Source organism: Schistocerca americana, chromosome 2, assembly GCF_021461395.2.
Source record: "Schistocerca americana isolate TAMUIC-IGC-003095 chromosome 2, iqSchAmer2.1, whole genome shotgun sequence".
NCBI lineage: Eukaryota > Metazoa > Arthropoda > Insecta > Orthoptera > Acrididae > Schistocerca > Schistocerca americana.
Window position 1 is genome coordinate 266,698,810 of NC_060120.1, and position 16,715 is coordinate 266,715,524.

The 16,715-nt window shown below is 39.4% G+C and overlaps 1 protein-coding gene across 1 annotated transcript in view; it reads right to left on the minus strand.

Annotated features, from left to right (window-relative positions):
• Window positions 1-2,957: 2,957 nt before the first annotated feature.
• LOC124593951 (sialin-like) overlaps window positions 2,958-16,715 on the minus strand; it is a 79,797-nt gene continuing 66,039 nt past the window's right edge. The window contains exons 9-10 of the mRNA XM_047132299.1: window positions 11,714-11,799; window positions 2,958-3,200 (exon numbers count right to left, since the gene is read on the minus strand). Of these exons, the coding sequence (XP_046988255.1) occupies window positions 2,958-3,200; window positions 11,714-11,799 (329 nt within the window). The remainder of the gene's footprint in view (window positions 3,201-11,713; window positions 11,800-16,715) is intronic.

Genomic DNA, 16,715 nt, shown 5'->3' on the forward strand with positions numbered 1-16,715 from the left:
AGATTCTCCTATGTACACCTGGCTGGACACTGGGACTCAAAGCGACTGTCTGTGAAACATGATCATGAAATTCATAAGACAAATTTATGTTTTTTAATATTTATTTAACATTTAGATACATTACTTACCGAGTATTAAAGAAGTGTGACACAAGAAAAGTAATTTCCGAAATTTGGTAGAATACTGCAATCACTTTTCAGTTGTGTAAATTAAAGAAACTTTTTTTCTCATTAGTGATACACAAATATACTTGGAATTCTAATTATATGAACTAGGCTTTAGCTTTACAGCATTGTTTCGGCATCTCATCCATTTATTTTTGAATGTGATTGAGCAGAGGGGAATATGTCTACTCTCACTTTTCCTAACATCTCTGTCTTGAATTATTTTTATGTGTCTGTTAAGAGATGCTTTATGAGATTAAATGAAATTCAGATTAAGAGGCTGAAGAGTAAACGTCCTTTCATGCTCCAGTTGCAAGCTGAACTCAAGAATTCACAAAAATAAATCTAATCCATAAGGTCCAAGACTGATTTCCTGCTAGTACCTATTGCCTGCTGGTCCTTTCTGTACGCCGTCCACGACATCACAAGCTCCATGTCAATGAAATGGAAAAAACTTGCCACCTCATTGTGTCACTATGGTGCAGTGAGTGGAACGCCTCAGTACAGCCAACATCAGAAACCAAGTATCACTGAGAAAAAAAAAACACAACAAAAATGTCCAGCATACTGGACAGATGGTTGCGGTGTATAAGAAACTGTAACTATACATAAAGAAAAATAGAAAAATAACTTCCAGCTGGCTGGACGCGGGGACTGAAAAGACGGATTTTTGGTAATGGGTGGAAAGAGGCTACGTGGAAAACTCTGATCTTCTCGAGAAAATATTGGCCACGAAAGATATTAACCACTGGTAATATTGCTTGATAGTGTATTTTAGGAGGTAACAAACAATGATGGCTTTATGTCCATTGTTTTCGTACCTCTTTCAGCAATGCTGCGATCAATTTATTTTATTTGGTGTCATATTGTGCTTTTGCCTGTTTGCGATTCTGTGGAGTAATACGGATGCAAAGAGGAAGTGACCGTGCAACATCAGTTCTATTTTTAATTTTTAAGTGGCCTTGTGATTTGCAAATCCGAACTCTGCATGACTATGTAAGTTTAGCTTAAGATTTTGGACGGATTTTACTACTGAGCCTTGATAAGGGAGCGCAGGGAGATTCCGTTAGCTTTCGTGACACATCATAGGGTTGGTCACGCTAAAGAAAAAAGCAAACTCTAGGAGCTCTAAACAGTACATTTCTGTGTGGCCTATGTGACTCAGTCAGCGTGCGCCGATGTCGAAAAGGAAAATACTACCGAATTAACAGGCAAGGCGTTTCATTGGCTCGTCCAATTCCTCGGATGAGGTTTCTAGAAGCTTTTGGTAGTATTCTCTGGGCGCAAAGGCGGCAGAATCAAGTTTATTATTACGCGCTCTTCTCGGAATCTGATTGGTCTGTACCTTCGCGCAGAAAAGCGTGACAAAGGAATGGTTGATGCAGATTGCGAAAAATTTGCTGGCAGTGCCGTCTTGGTAACTGTAGTGAAAGCCGATAGCTTTGAGGTATGTTGAAAGTGCAGTCAGATATTTGAGTAATTATAAAGTTTAGTCAGATCGCGTTGAGAAATTGTAAGGTTATGAAGAAAAATTTTATTGTTGTGCATGGTCTGATAGAAGCTGAGAGGATCTGGGATTTAATTCAATGCTGAGGTTCTCATACGCACTTTGAGTTGCTGTACAAAATGGATTTGTGTCAGATGCAGTAGACGAGTGATGGAAGACCACAGACGTTGATGCCGTCAGAAGTAGTCGCAGCCAGCAATCCGAAACGGTTAGAATCAAGTAATATGGATAGCGACGAGTGACTTCATCAGTATATTCATCTTTCCTCCTTTGGATAATAGCTAAGTTGTGAGGCGATTTAGCATCATTGTCTCAGCTCGCGTGAGTATCTGGTTCGTTCTTTCAGAACCACTAGACTCGAAATAGTCCATCCTGTTACTAACTAATGAAACGTTAACTAGCGGGGCTTTAACTTGCCTCCCTCAATTTGCCTCGTACGTGCTCTGTAGCGTTCATTACTAAAGCATCAGTGTTCGCTTTCGTGTTATCGTAGTTTCCTTTAACGGAGAAATTCTCGTATTTGCATTATTAACCTCCCATCCCATGTAGTTTCCACTTCCTCAGTGCACAGAGTACACACTTCGATGATCTTTCTACCATTTTTTTTCTCTCGGCTGCAAACGTGTATGGGACAATTAGATGAAGTAAATTTCCATTCGTTCATTGTGAAATTCCATATCAAATGGACAAGAGAATGTTAATAAATATCGTATTTTGAAATGCTTCCTTAAAATTACCAGTTTCCCAGTTTCACACAGTTGTGGTCGATAGCACAAATCTGAGCGCGTTACGTTGCGTTAAGACCTCACCACAATAATTCCTGGCTTAAATGCTTCATTTTCTGTGGTTAGAACTCGGTACGTTCATTGCAGCGAGGGTTGGCCGACGATTTGAACTTGTAACAAACGGCTGAGATGTCTGATGAGAGAAGACACTGATATAGTGATACAGCCCAGGAGCTGTCAACTATTAACTCTTTTTAAGTTTTGTCGTTGATAGGCTCAGGCATCTATGACGACATATGCTACTGTAAATCGTAAAAAAATGTACTTTTCAAGTTTATCCCACATTTCTAAAGGCTCTGCATGATGAAGGGAATTACACATCATAATGTGTAAGTGGATGAATAAATTGCAATATACAAAATTAGTTTTAGTGGAATTTTTATTTTCTAAAGGTGCTTCAATACAAACGGTATCTGTTAATCTTCTCTGGTCAACGTATATAAAAACTGTCAAAATATTTAACCATCCTTATAATTCTGAACTTCCTCATCTAAATCTTTCTCACAGTATATGGTTTTGTTTCTCCTCTGTATTCTGATGATCTTCGGTTTCATGTTCTGATGTCAGACGTTGCTGAGCTTCGACGTCCTTCGCAGAGATATCATGTTTCAATTCTTTTGCCAATGACTTCGGGAAATTCCACTCTTGTACTTCAGATGACGATCTGAGAAGATGCAGGAAGCCAGGAGGTAAAAGGATGCCTGCTGATATAAGGAAAATTTTCTTCCACTGTTCAGACGATTGCTGCAACAAATTATTGTTCACGTTAGCTAAAATTTAATTTCTTAAGTTACTAGATGAAGTTCGTTGCACGAACTTTAACGTCAGGAACAGTCTAAAAGTATTTAAGAAAATAATCCTAAGATGTTTTGAAATGTTACCACAAAGTCACATTTAGATATACGTGCTCTGCTCTCAGGAAATATATAGGGTGTCTCCCCTAAGAGTCGTCATGGACGTTTTCTATAGTGTTGATGCATATATGGGCAATTTCGTTTTTTCAATATGTAGTTGGATTCAGCCCAAACAAATGAAGCTTATCAGATCTTATATACGACTCCCAGTGTCCACGGAAATCGTCGGTTTGTTTCCCGTTACAAACAAATGTCCTCATTCAGTTCATAGGTGCCATATTGTTCTAGCTCCTATCGACGAGTCAACAAATCTACTGTTCGGTGAATGGTCTTCCTTATTCCTCAATTTTCGTTATAAATTTTTATTGTAGTAAGAAATGCACTAAAATAGACAGCTGAATGTAGTAAAAACATTCGTTGCACAATGTGAAACAACGAAAACCTTTTATTTAAAAATAATTAAACAATTTACTACAACACTCCCAAACCCATATGTCCATATTGTGAAATAATTAAAATAGTGAAATGCGACTGTTTCTAGTTTAAATGGAGGCAAGTATATATAGAGCTTCTTCACATGCCTTCTACGAAATGAAAGAGGCACAAGTGATTCCTTGACATTTGATTACAGTAGATGGATAAAATATTAAAGCTAAGTAAAACCGGTATTTGCCAGAAAATGTGTGGATCATAAATGTGATTAATGCCAGAACTGATTAAGAGCAGAGAAACCTTACTAAGAGAACATACCCTCTTTGATGACTTTCTGGAGACTGGTTGATTAATTTTAATAAATATTAGTAAATGGAAAATACAGAATTATTACTTGTCATGTTTTCTCTTCACTTTTGATTCACTACCTGTCCCGACACCAAACAGGATAGAGTGAGATGGTGGAATTAAAAATTAAAGTAGGGTTCAAGCTAAAGAATGACGCTAATTAGTGGAGAGAGAGAATATATTGAAACAAGGGCGTGGGAAGAGGACTGGGGATACAGAGAGGTACGTGAAGGACAAGTACTACTGGAGGTTCAAGTTAGTAGATCTAACACTATGGTTGCGTTGGGTGGATAGTTTCCAAATACGCAAGTAACAGAAACTGTCCTTTGGAGGTGAAGATCCTAACGGCGTGATGTCTGAAACAACTAGTTACATCAACAACAGTGAGGAATGGAAACAGTGAGGAAAGTAGCATGCGTTGTACATAAATGGTTCAACCCCTTTCTGGCCATAGTCTGGTAGTGCCCATTCACACCAGTGGTCGGCTAGTTAGTCGTGATGTCCGTATAATATATGCTCAGTGATTGCAGTGAATATGGTAACTGACATAACTACCTGCATAATTGCTCTATGGGGTAGAACGTGTAGGTGAAAACGGTGGAATTGAAAGCAGTGGAAAGATACATGGAACAAGTCTTTCGCAAAGTCTTCTACAAGTACACGACCCTTGTGTCGCGGTTATTGTGGTGTGATCGAGAACAAACACAGTTTTAAGTGGATAGAAGAATCCCACTCTGGGAGGAATGGGAATGGATATCAGAATTGTTTTCGATGTCAGCGTATAATTAGAGGTGGTTTAGGTCGTGGTTGTAGCTTTGGTTTAGTTGTTCAATTTGCAATGCAATGATCGTGAGCCAGTCAGGGAAGTTTGGTCGCCGGGCTGTAACTCTTAATTCAGGTGATGCCACATTAAGCGACTTGCACGTTGGTGACAATGAAACGATGATGAGGACAACACGACACCCTGTCCACGTGCGGAGAAAATCTCCAACCCAGTCGGGAATCGAATGCAGGCCCGCGGCATAGTAGGCAAACACGTTACCAGTGGCGAACTGGGATTAGGTAATACTGGTTAATAACGGATTGACATCCAGAGTTCGTTAGATGCAGGGACGGTCTATGTATATACGTGAACTTTCACACTGGGACTGTAAAGAGGAAGGAGCAGGGGGGGGGGGGTGGAAGGGGGTACAAGCAGGGTTTCACTGTCATGTGCAATACAATTTTGATGGCTTGATTAGAGCTCTCACCCTTTAATTTTCTTTTTGTTGCGTAGCACTTGATGTGTGCGAACAAAAGTCGTCTGTGATGATAACATTTTTGGTATTCATGCAAGATGTTTCAGTATGATAAATACTTTAAAAGTTAGAGCTGACTGTAAAGTGTCACCAACCTCAAGTCAAATAATTTTGGTATATGGCTTATTGACAAGAGAAACAGGAAACTAATGTGGGTTGTCTAACTTCCGAAATTTGTTCTTAGGGCACTTTTCATTTCAAAACAGTATGATGATATGGAGAGGTGACAGTGAAACGTTTAGAATGAAGTAGTCATCCAAAATGTATCCTGTACCATTGGTTTCACTCATATTCTTAATCTGCTCGTGGCAACCCTTTCTCCATGATCAGTGCTAGCTGTACAAAATGTTTTCTTTTCTGGTGTTTTTTCTATAATTCTCAATTAGAAATAAAATGACAAATCATAAACATATACGTGCAAGTGCATTTCAACCCTAGACTCTCCACTATAGTCTCCTTAAAATATGTCCTCCTTACCCTAATGATTAACCAAATATAATGTTACTAGCGATCCGTCATGGCTTCTCATGGTTAGCAGTATCTCTAGAATGGATGACTTTTCTGTCATAGCGGTAATAAATTATACGAATATACACAAACATTCCCCGTGAATCATTCTGTCTATTAGCGAAAACCGCTGCAGTAGTTCTCGCAATACGCCTGTGCGGGCAGGCAGACAAACACAGTGGAGTACTTTAATTTATAACTTATATAGATTCATAATACCTTAAGCATCTCGAAATATAAAAGTGCAAAAATTACAATACGAAGTAGAAAAACACACTCATATCAGCGGCTAAATAACACCGTACATGCATCAGTGGCTAAATAATCTATCCAAGTTTTAACTAATTGTACAGACGTTCAACGTTTCTGTCCGATTGGGTGCAACAAACGAACAAAATGTTCTTACTTCCGACATAAAACTTCAAAGACGGTGAATATCAATTACTTGTTTGATTGCCCCTCCTCATAGCTGCTCAGAATCGTACAGCATCAGAGAAATGCATACGCATTCATTCACGTAACTCCATTTCACAGTGAGTTAGCTCAGTTTATTATGCAGAGAGAAGTTAAGTGTCTGAAAAGGTAGCACATCTAGCCCATTACTGCAGAAATTTGCTAGCAAGTTGATGGTGCATAGCGTGTCAAGTTCATAACTAACGCTCCTTTCATTTCACTGATTCTTTAACCTCCTTATGAATGTCTTACTCATGCTGACCTGTTATGACAGTCAAGCCGAAACCCAATTTTAAACAATAAATATGTAAACAACTTCACCGGGTTGTTTTGTTCATTACAACTGTCACGAATTCTTCACTGAACTATTTATTACAACTGACTCACTATTTATTGCAGCTGATTCACATTCAGTGAAGTCCAGGATGTAAAATGCACATATGGTTCCCCTTGTAAACCTGTAGGACGTATCAGCGGATCAGTCGATAAATTATGTCCACAGCTAGCAATGTCACTAGGCGCGGCTTGGAAGTAAGTACTCTGGGGCATCAAGTTATGTGCAAAAACATCCGCGGTAGATTTAAGAGTTGCCGTGGATCAGTTCGTCACAGCCTAACCTGTTGGAACCATCCAATCTTTACAGCAACCTCGCCGGTGTATCCATTGACGAATACCCTGGACTACAGGGTTTCCTCCTGGACTGCAAAAAATATGTGTGTGTGAAATCTTGTGGGACTTAACTGCTAAGTCCCTAAGCTTACACACTACTTAACCTAAATTATCCTCAGCTTACACACTACTTAATCTAAATTATCCAAAGGACAAACACATACACCCATGCCCGAGGGAGGACTCGAACCTCCGCCGGGACCAGCCACCCAATTCCTGACTGCAGCGCCTTAGACCGCTCAGTCCTGGACTGCAATTTGAACTACACACATCAAAAAAAGTTCTGCATTACCCCAGTTCCCAGAACTACTGAAGACGGCTGTTGTCTGTGACAGACACAGTCCCTTTGACGGTTCAGAGATGTCACTAAACCCGCCCAAAGATGTAAAAAACCATGCATGAGCAGCCCCAAATAGACGGAGCGGGACCGACAGCCGATTAGTTCCAGTCATTCCGCCAGGAAGGAGGTACACGGCTCGTGTTGTCTGTAGTCCAACCACGGCTAGACCGTCAATACCACGGTTCTGTTACGTCCGCATTGTCACTTTGTGTCAGGAAGGGCTCTTAACAAGGAAAGTGTCCAGGCGTCTCGGAGTGAACCAAAGCGATGTTGTTCGGACGTGGAGGAGATGCAGAGAGAGAGGAACTGTCGATGACATGCCTCGCTCAGGCCGCCCAAGGGCTACTACTGCAGTGGATAACAGGTACCTACGGATTATGGGTAGGAGGAATCCTGTCAGCAACCCCACCACGTTGAAAAAGGTTTTTGTGCAGTCACAGGACATCGCGTTACGACTCAAACGGTGCGCAATAGGCTGCATGCTGCGCAGCCTGACTCCCGACGTCCATTGCGGGGTCCATCTCTGCAACCACTCTACCATACATCTTGGTGCAGATGGGCCCAACGACATACCGAATGGACTGCTCAGGATTGGCATCACGTTTCCACCGATAAGTGTCGAATATGCCTTCAACCAGACGATCGTTGGAGACGTGTTTGGAGGCAGCCCGGTCAGGCTGAACGCCTTAGACACACTGTCCAGCGATTGCTGCAAGGTGGACGTTCCCTGCTGTTTCGGGATGATATTATATGGGGCCGACGTACGCCGCTGGTGGTCATGGAAGGCGCCGTAACGGCTGTACGATACGTGAATGCCATCCTCCGACCGACAGTGCAACCATATCGGCAGCGTACTGACAAGGCATTCGTCTTCATGGTCAATAATTGGCGCTTCCATCGTGCACCTCTTGTGAATGACTTCCTTGATAACGGTATCGCTCGACTAGAGGGGCCACCATGTTCTCCCGACATAAACCCTACCGAACGTTCCTGGGCTAAACTGAAAAGGGCTGTTTATGGACGACATGACGCAACAACCACTCCATGGGATCTACGCCGAATCTCCGTTGAGGAGTGGGACAATCTGGACCAACAGTGCCTTGATGAACTTGCAAGAGAACGTGTTATTGAGTATTAGAGGTACTGACGTGTACAGCAATCTGGACCACTACCTATGAAGTACTCGCTGTATGGTGGTACAACATGCAATGTGTGATTTTCATTAGCAATAAAAGGGGCGGAAACGATGTTTATGTTGATCGCTATTCCAATTTTCTGTACAGCTTCCAGTACTCTCGGAACCGAGGTCATGCAAAACTTTTTTTGGTGTATGTATATTGTTAGCTACGTCGAAATTTGGTTATCACGGAACGTTCCTACCTGCCATGAGTTGGTACTATCTTCGGTCACTGTTCAGCCGACAGCTGTGGTTTCAGTGAATGAACCACGGAAAATGGATTGAGCGAGAGCGTGTTTCGTATTCAAACTTTTTCTGTCGAACTTACATGTGTTGATTTCTTCAACATAATTCTACAGTATTGTGTCACCCCACAAGTATCCATCTCCAGACGGTTTTCGTATTGTGTATTTCCCGGAGAGTCAGTAACTATTATTTAATGTGTTTAACTCTATATAAAATTGTGCTTAATATTGAACAAACAGAGTTACTACGGTTCCCATGCAAGACACGCTCTGATACTACTACCCTTAGTGGTGCACACTGTAGCGACATGAGGCTAGCCTTATGAATTCAGATTAACTACGGATCCAAATTTGGATAAATCTCGCTCACTGAATTACACTTTTTTTGATTGTGTGTTTCAGTAGTTGTGCAGTAACTTCCCACAGCCTCTGAGGAACCCTAAAGCCTTTGAATTAGTATCTGGACAACTGTAACTCTATTCACTACCGGGAATCATTACAAATTATACTAGTTGTTCATTGACTTCACATAACATGATATTAAATTCCTGCAACAGGAAGGGAAAAAAAAACAGAAGGCAAAAGACTTCGCGAAAATGCATGCGTTTTCTTTCAAATACGTGAGGTATACTTTTTCGTAAATAATACATCTCACTTCCGTGACCTATTTCGGGATATCTCACTTTTGACTCAAAGATTTTTACGTATGGAATCACCGATGGTAAGAGTGGAGGAACAAATTTGCTGTCATTTAGTAAGATTATTCAACTCCAAATTAACGGGGTTGCAAGGTGCTTGTTCATTTGATATGACTGAAAATGAAATGGAAATGAAGTCCCATGCTTCTTTACAGAGCGTAGGGGAACGATGCGGGAGATCCGCACCGCCTTACTAGGCAAGGTCCTAATTGTGGTGGTTTGCCGTTGCCTTCCTCCGACCGTAATGGGGATGAATGATGAAGACGACATCTCGAGGCATGAAAAATCCCTGACCCCGCCGGGAATCGAACCCGGGACCCCGTGCTCGGGAAGCGAGAACGCTACCGCGAGACCACGAGTGGCGGACTTTGATATGATTACTGGTATACAAACCTTCGAAGGTATCTGGGGATTATAGTCGATAACGGCCTATAAACTAGTAACAGCTGATAGCTCTTGTCCCACAGGACCACAACAGAAACTCATGATACTAGATATTCTGTCTGTTACTGGTTCTAACCGGTAGTCAGCGTAAGAGCAGTGGCCACAATGGGCTCTAACTGAAGTATGAATCATCTAAGCCCTGAAAGTAACAGAGTATTCTCAAACTAATGCGGCGCGCAGTAAAGTATGAGTCGGTACAGCCTTATGGAGGCGACTACTTGGTCTTTAAACCATGTTTCTACTTTTCATATTGATACTACTAACCACGATTACAATAGGACTGCGGAAAAGATGCATAACAAGCTAACACTTTCAATGCTGTTATCTTTCTGACATTAAATTTTAAAATTATGCTTAACTGCTTAGCACTAATGTCCCGTATGAATTTTTTTCATTGGGAAAACAGGTGGGTGAAAATGATCACCATGGTGCGGACTCTGTACGTTAAGAAATGAATTCTCATATTGGATGGGATGTTAGGAATGCCTTGTCGCTAACAGATTCCATTGTTGCCTAAACTCTTCTCTAACCTCACTTATATTAAGTATTTTCGTACCATTTCAGCTTGCAGACTGAAGCAGCTCCGCACAGCAGTCTCTGAAGTCTTCCATAATCCTTCTGTTTTGTCCTACACAGATTCGATTTATACAAACCCCAATATTTGTCTGATACCGTCGACCTTTCTGCTAATTCCCACTTCTAGATGACTGAACTCTACATCTCCAAACAACGACGCAACAATATTTTACAACATTTCGATTGCTCTCCACCATCCAAACACATCCGGTACTTTTGTTCCCCATGGATAGCTGACTGTCCTCTAAGAATCCCCACTGCTATCTGCCTTTCGGCCAGCGAAAGACAGCGCTTCTCGCTTGCACTGCTTGCAATCTTATCTGACCAGTCCAATGTCACGATCTATGAGTATCCCCATCAGAGCAGGGAAAAGGGCGTAGGAATACTTCTGCCGTCCTTGTTAAAATACGGATACTAGATCCTTATGGAATTTTCTTTCAAGAGATAAGGAGACGAAACTTCTCGCCTAAAAATTCAGGGAGAAAGCTCGGTTCTCCACCTCCGTACTCCTTACACCTAACGTAGGCCACACAAGAATGTGCCGGAGTTTCTTCTGACCAGTTTTTTAGTGTGTCGATCCTGATATTATCTCACGAACTGTAACGGATGTTCATTGCCCTTCTCCAGGAAGGCAGAGCAGAAATTCCTCAAAACACAAGGCTAAACGTATATTTTCATGCAAGACAGTGAGCGAGTAGAGAGCAGAAACGGTTGATCCAAAAGGGCACTTAAAAATAAAATAAAATACACGTTCAGTAGAGACTTCCTCTGGGATTCTGTAATAATCAACTGAATTACAAAAAGGCGAAAAACTGATACGTTATATAAAGATGTTAATGACTTCTACAATTAATGAAAAAGGTGTGTGTGTGTGTGTGTGTGTGTGTGTGTGTGTGTGTGTGTGTGTGTACAACTGTGGGTTGGTTTTCTTAAATTTTAACACTAATGTATATTAGACTGAATTCTCGAAACACAGTGACTAGTTTCATCACAAATGAACATCGAACACTGGTACTGTCTTAACTCATTTACATTGCATAGTTAAAGAAACAAATTACAATTTGCATTATGCATATTTTCCCCTTAGCTGTGAAATTGCCATAGACATTACGATGTTGACACACGTTTACTAAACAGCGAAATCTAAGTTTCAAAAACATCATGAAATGTCAGCTACCTGAAGGTATAAAATGTTAGCCAGAATTGTATAACTCACATTCTTGTATGTCAGTGCACCAACAACTGCAGCGGACAGAAATCCTGGAGTCACACAAATCATGTTACCAATGCCCATGAGTACACCTATTGGAAGAAAAACGAAGCAAAACTTCAGAAGGAGACACCGACGTGAAATTACATGAATGAAACTTTGCAGAACAAGCTCTCAGATACACTGCCAAAATTCAGAAATTTTTTTTAGGTAATGCATTTTATACGCTGGTAACACTCACAAAATATAAATGTGAAAACTGCATTTACGATGCTTTCTGACACACTACAACAGTTCCAGCTCATCAACTAATATATATATTTACATCTTCTGAGGATCTAAGTAGTTTAATCAGTCCAAACATATTAAATACTTTAAAAGCATCTGACAATGTGGAATCAGATACACTTTACAACTTAAGAAAGTAATTGTATCTATTATTGTGATTTAAAATATTGCAAAAATAGGGATGTGTCTGGTGGTATTTTCCCAAAATTTTCTGGGAGTAGGGTACCACAGCAATATATTTCTGGAAAAACCTGATAAATTTTCTACCTCACTCGTGACTTTCACGTGTTTACTTGACTGAAATCCGTACAATGAATTAATTTCGATCTTACTGGCAAATTTCAAGTGCTGTTTACGAAAAAACTGAACAATGATGCAGTAAGTTTATGTTTCGCTTACAGAAATGGAAAAAAAATTAAACAGAATAATGATGCAGTAAGTTTATGTTTCGCTTACAGAAACGGAAAAAAAATTAAACAGAATATAGTCTCAAAATTTGCGCTTGTGCCAATATGCCATCGTATTATCCGATATTGAAAAGCGGTCATGGTGCTGGATTATAAACTGACAATCATTTTAGTGTCATCGTGTTGCTTTTAAGTCGTATCATTTTGTTGCTACAACAAACAACTTTTGTCAACCCTTTTACAAGTCTCTCTTCATTTTTATTGTTTGTTACGTTATATTATCTGTTTACGTGCCATATACGACAGAGTACATGTTAAGTCATTAAACTCAAACTATCTCCAGTAGTAAAATGATGCTTTGTAGCTGCGGTAAACGTTATTTGTCATATGTGAGCATACAATCACTTGCTCTTTTTCAGTCTTATCCTTATGTATCCACTGGCAGAGTTACATTTTTTAATTATTTTACGTCGAAAAGCAATAAAGGATCCTTTCTCCTTTCCTTGGTCTCATCTCACTGCAGATACATTTACTGTTTTGGCCCACAGTTCCCGTTGGACGTTTTGTACAGTTTTTGAGCCTCCAGGATGCCTACAGGTATGTGGATATATCATCTAGATACTGACACATTTACCGATCGATCAACATAATAATGAAAAATAATGTTCCTTTGCTGTGTCTGTTCCCCCCCATGGAAAGATCTGGAAGTTGTTTTTTAACAATGAAAGCAAGTACACCAATTGATTCATACAAGGTAACAATAGGGTCAAGGATGACTAATACTGTTCTTATTAAAATTCCTGTTTTTAAATTTTACGCTTCCACGTTTTGTGTTCTTTTTTTTTTTTTTTTTTTTTAAATGCTGTGTCTACGCTCCAATAATTAAATTATATTGCGACATGTTGATGGCCATAACTTCTAATTTTGACTGAGTTCTCCGTTAAATTATTTTTTGTGTATCAATACACCAAGCATAAACTTGCTGTACCTAAAATTGTCCTATACTGAGAGTTGAAATAAACTGAATACGAATAAGCAAGAGCTTAGGAGGAAACTTAACAATGACTTTCAATAAACTATCTAGAGGATTTCTGATTTATATGAAAGCAGATAAACACCCTCCATTGAGATTGAGATCATTTTCCTCAGTTCCAGCTTCTTTTGAAATGTTGTAAGGCACCATTTACATTCAGTCGTATTTATTTCGAAAGTCAGGTGGTAATTGATGAAACACATAATTGTTTTAAGAAAAATGGATGTTGTGGATGCTATAGACTATGTAACAACATACATATTTAAAGTGTGCAGCGTTTGCTCAGGTCATATTACGATAAAATTGTGTAAAAGAAATGATACACCTACACAAGGTGGACTTTTATTGTATTAGAGACTACAACCTACACGTTTTAAAAATGTATCTAGAGAACTATCTATAGGAACCAGTGCAGTATTATATGCAGCTGAAAATCTTCCTTCACAGTAGTAACAAACTTAATAGTCTGGAAAACAGTCTCGATGATAGAACTGTCCATGCATCTTGTCAGCATAAAGCGAATTGATTTTTGCTTTTTAAAATAAAACTACAAATGGTTCTTAATTTACAAACTGCTGATCATTTGGTGGAGAAGTTAATGTGGGAACGACATTTATTAATGGTATGTTACTGTATTTTTATTAATACATCTAATGACATATACCTGAAGACCGTTCAAGATATAATATGAGTATTTTTAATTTTCTTCATAGGTTTTTACAGAATGGTACTCTATTATCGTGTGAGGCAACGCTAGTTATGATGATGATATCCTGTCGCTACAGAAGAGGAGAACAGGTTAATTCTTCGGTCTTCCAATAAAACATATTGCAAACTTCTGTTCACAACATATAAGGGCACAAATACAATAAACTCAAATGTAAAAAGTTTTAATTTATGCAAAGAAGAGGTTTCCAGAATTAAAACACTGAGAATACATCTTTAGCTACAGCTCAAGAAATGAATGCATTTATTCTATCATAGATTAGGGAGATCCTTTTGGAACTATTAGTTTACTGGGCATAAACTACTTCATAAACTGCAAATAGTTGTTTGGGATCTTCCAGAACATCAGATGAAACTAATAATCTATGGATACTTGTCTACCCATTCCATGAGATGAATGAATATATTAACTGTAATATATTATTGCACTTTCAGCACTAATAAACTGTATTCCTGTGTACAAGCATTTTATTTATTTATGATCACTTTTAAATTGTCTATTGTTATAATGCTCTAACACAAATAATAATAATGTTGAGCTATTCAGGCACAATTCACAGTTTGCATCACAGATACAGTCTACTGTTATCCCTGTCCTATTCCTCAGACTCTACAAAAGCTCTTCTGCAAACTATGCAGGACTAGCACATATAAGGGAAAAGATAAGGCTGAAAAGAACTTACTCATAATTTCGATAGTGTAAATTCCATTATACAGCCGAAGATTCCATCTGGATATTCTCTCTACACTCTTTTTAATATATTGTGTTATCATTTCCCTTGAAACTCAAAAATGGAGAATAAGTATCACATTCAATGTATTTTTATATCCTTGCATCTCTAGTACCCACATTTTAACAAGTTAACTATACTAATAACGGCCCCAAAGAACGTATGTTTATTTGCAATTGTCAGAAATCTGTAATTTGGAAACAAAAATCGAGTATTGCCCTTGAATATCGATGTTCTCAATTTCAGTCCCACACTAAACCACTTTTAATCTTGAGTGTGATTTTTTACGCCTATTCATGATAACCACTTATATGACAAAGATATCTGATGTAGCGCATATTGCAGTCAAGTAAGAAACGTTAATTCTACTTACAGATGCATTGAGACATTAATCTTAGAAATAGAAATAATCAGAAGTCATCTAGGTTATATTCTGAATTATAACCTATCAGGTATCTGTACAAAACACTGGAACTGCCTTATATCTGTTGAAATCCAGCTTTTCTTGCACTTACATAACATAATCACAGAGCACTTCCACAAATCTAAATTTTTTTGCCCTGTGTCATTCTTCCCCGTAATCAGCGATGCTTTAACATCAGATTATTATCTCCTCAAAGTTATTTAGATAATTTACTGAATACTTGAGGTTAAGAAAACATGAGGAAGTAAATAATTTCTGATACTTTGGCTACAGTGTAAATGTGAGTGTTATCTGTTAAGCAGGTAGTGAAAGAGCACCTGCAGATCTTACTCTGAATAACACAGAAAACACATTTAGCTGGAGAAAAAATGCTAGCTTATTTTTCATAAATATCCTCCATATTATCTAATGAAATATTTCGCTGTATAATAAATGGGAAGCCAATAAGTTGTTGGTGAATAGTAACAAAATTGTGTGCAGCAGCTAAGTGAACAGCTGTTTAGCTTAAAATTAATATATATGCTATCTGACTAAAAGTATCTGGTCATCTGTTAGTGGACATTACTACCAGACGTCTACACCCCTCGTCTTTATGGCAGCCTGAAATCTGTGGGGCCACTTCCAAGGAGGTGTGTGCGATCTCTGGAGGAAAGACAGCCATTCTTTCTCAAGAGCCAAAACCAGAGAAGGCAGTGATGTTGCACCCTGGGATCTGGAGCGAATTCGACGTTCCAACTCATTCTGAATATGTTACATTGGGTTTAGGTCGGGACTGTGGGCAGGCCAGTCCATTTCAGGAATGTTATTGTCCACAAACCATCGCCTCGCGGATGCTGCTTTGAGAGGGTGCACTGTCATGCTAGTTCAGTCATCGTCTACAGACTGCTCCTCTACTGTACACAGTGCCTAACGCTGTAAAATGTGTTGAGTTCCTTTGTATTTAACGTTTTATTAAGCGCAATAGGGAGACCACACATAAAAAAAAATCCAGCCCTATACCGTAACATCACGTCCTCCGTGGTTTTCCAGGTCTTAGCCTTTTCCATTGGATTACTACAGTGTATGGTATGACTAATCACCCCAAATCACTCGTTTCCAGACACTCACTGCCCAGTGGTGCCGCTCTTTACGTCACCTCAAGTGTCGCTTAGCACTGATTACAGAAATCTGTGGCTTCCGGGCCACTGCATAGCGTTGTAGCCCCGTTTTCTTAACTCCCTACGAAAGTGATCACGTTCATAGTGCTAACTGGACGGCTGGTAGCACTTTGGAACTAGCGTGAATCCAAGTCATATCCCCAATAGTCACATCGAGAGCTTTAGAAAGTTTAAATATCGCTAAAGTGTCTGTTACTCAGGTGATATCCAATAACTAATTTATGTTCCAAGTCACTGAGCTC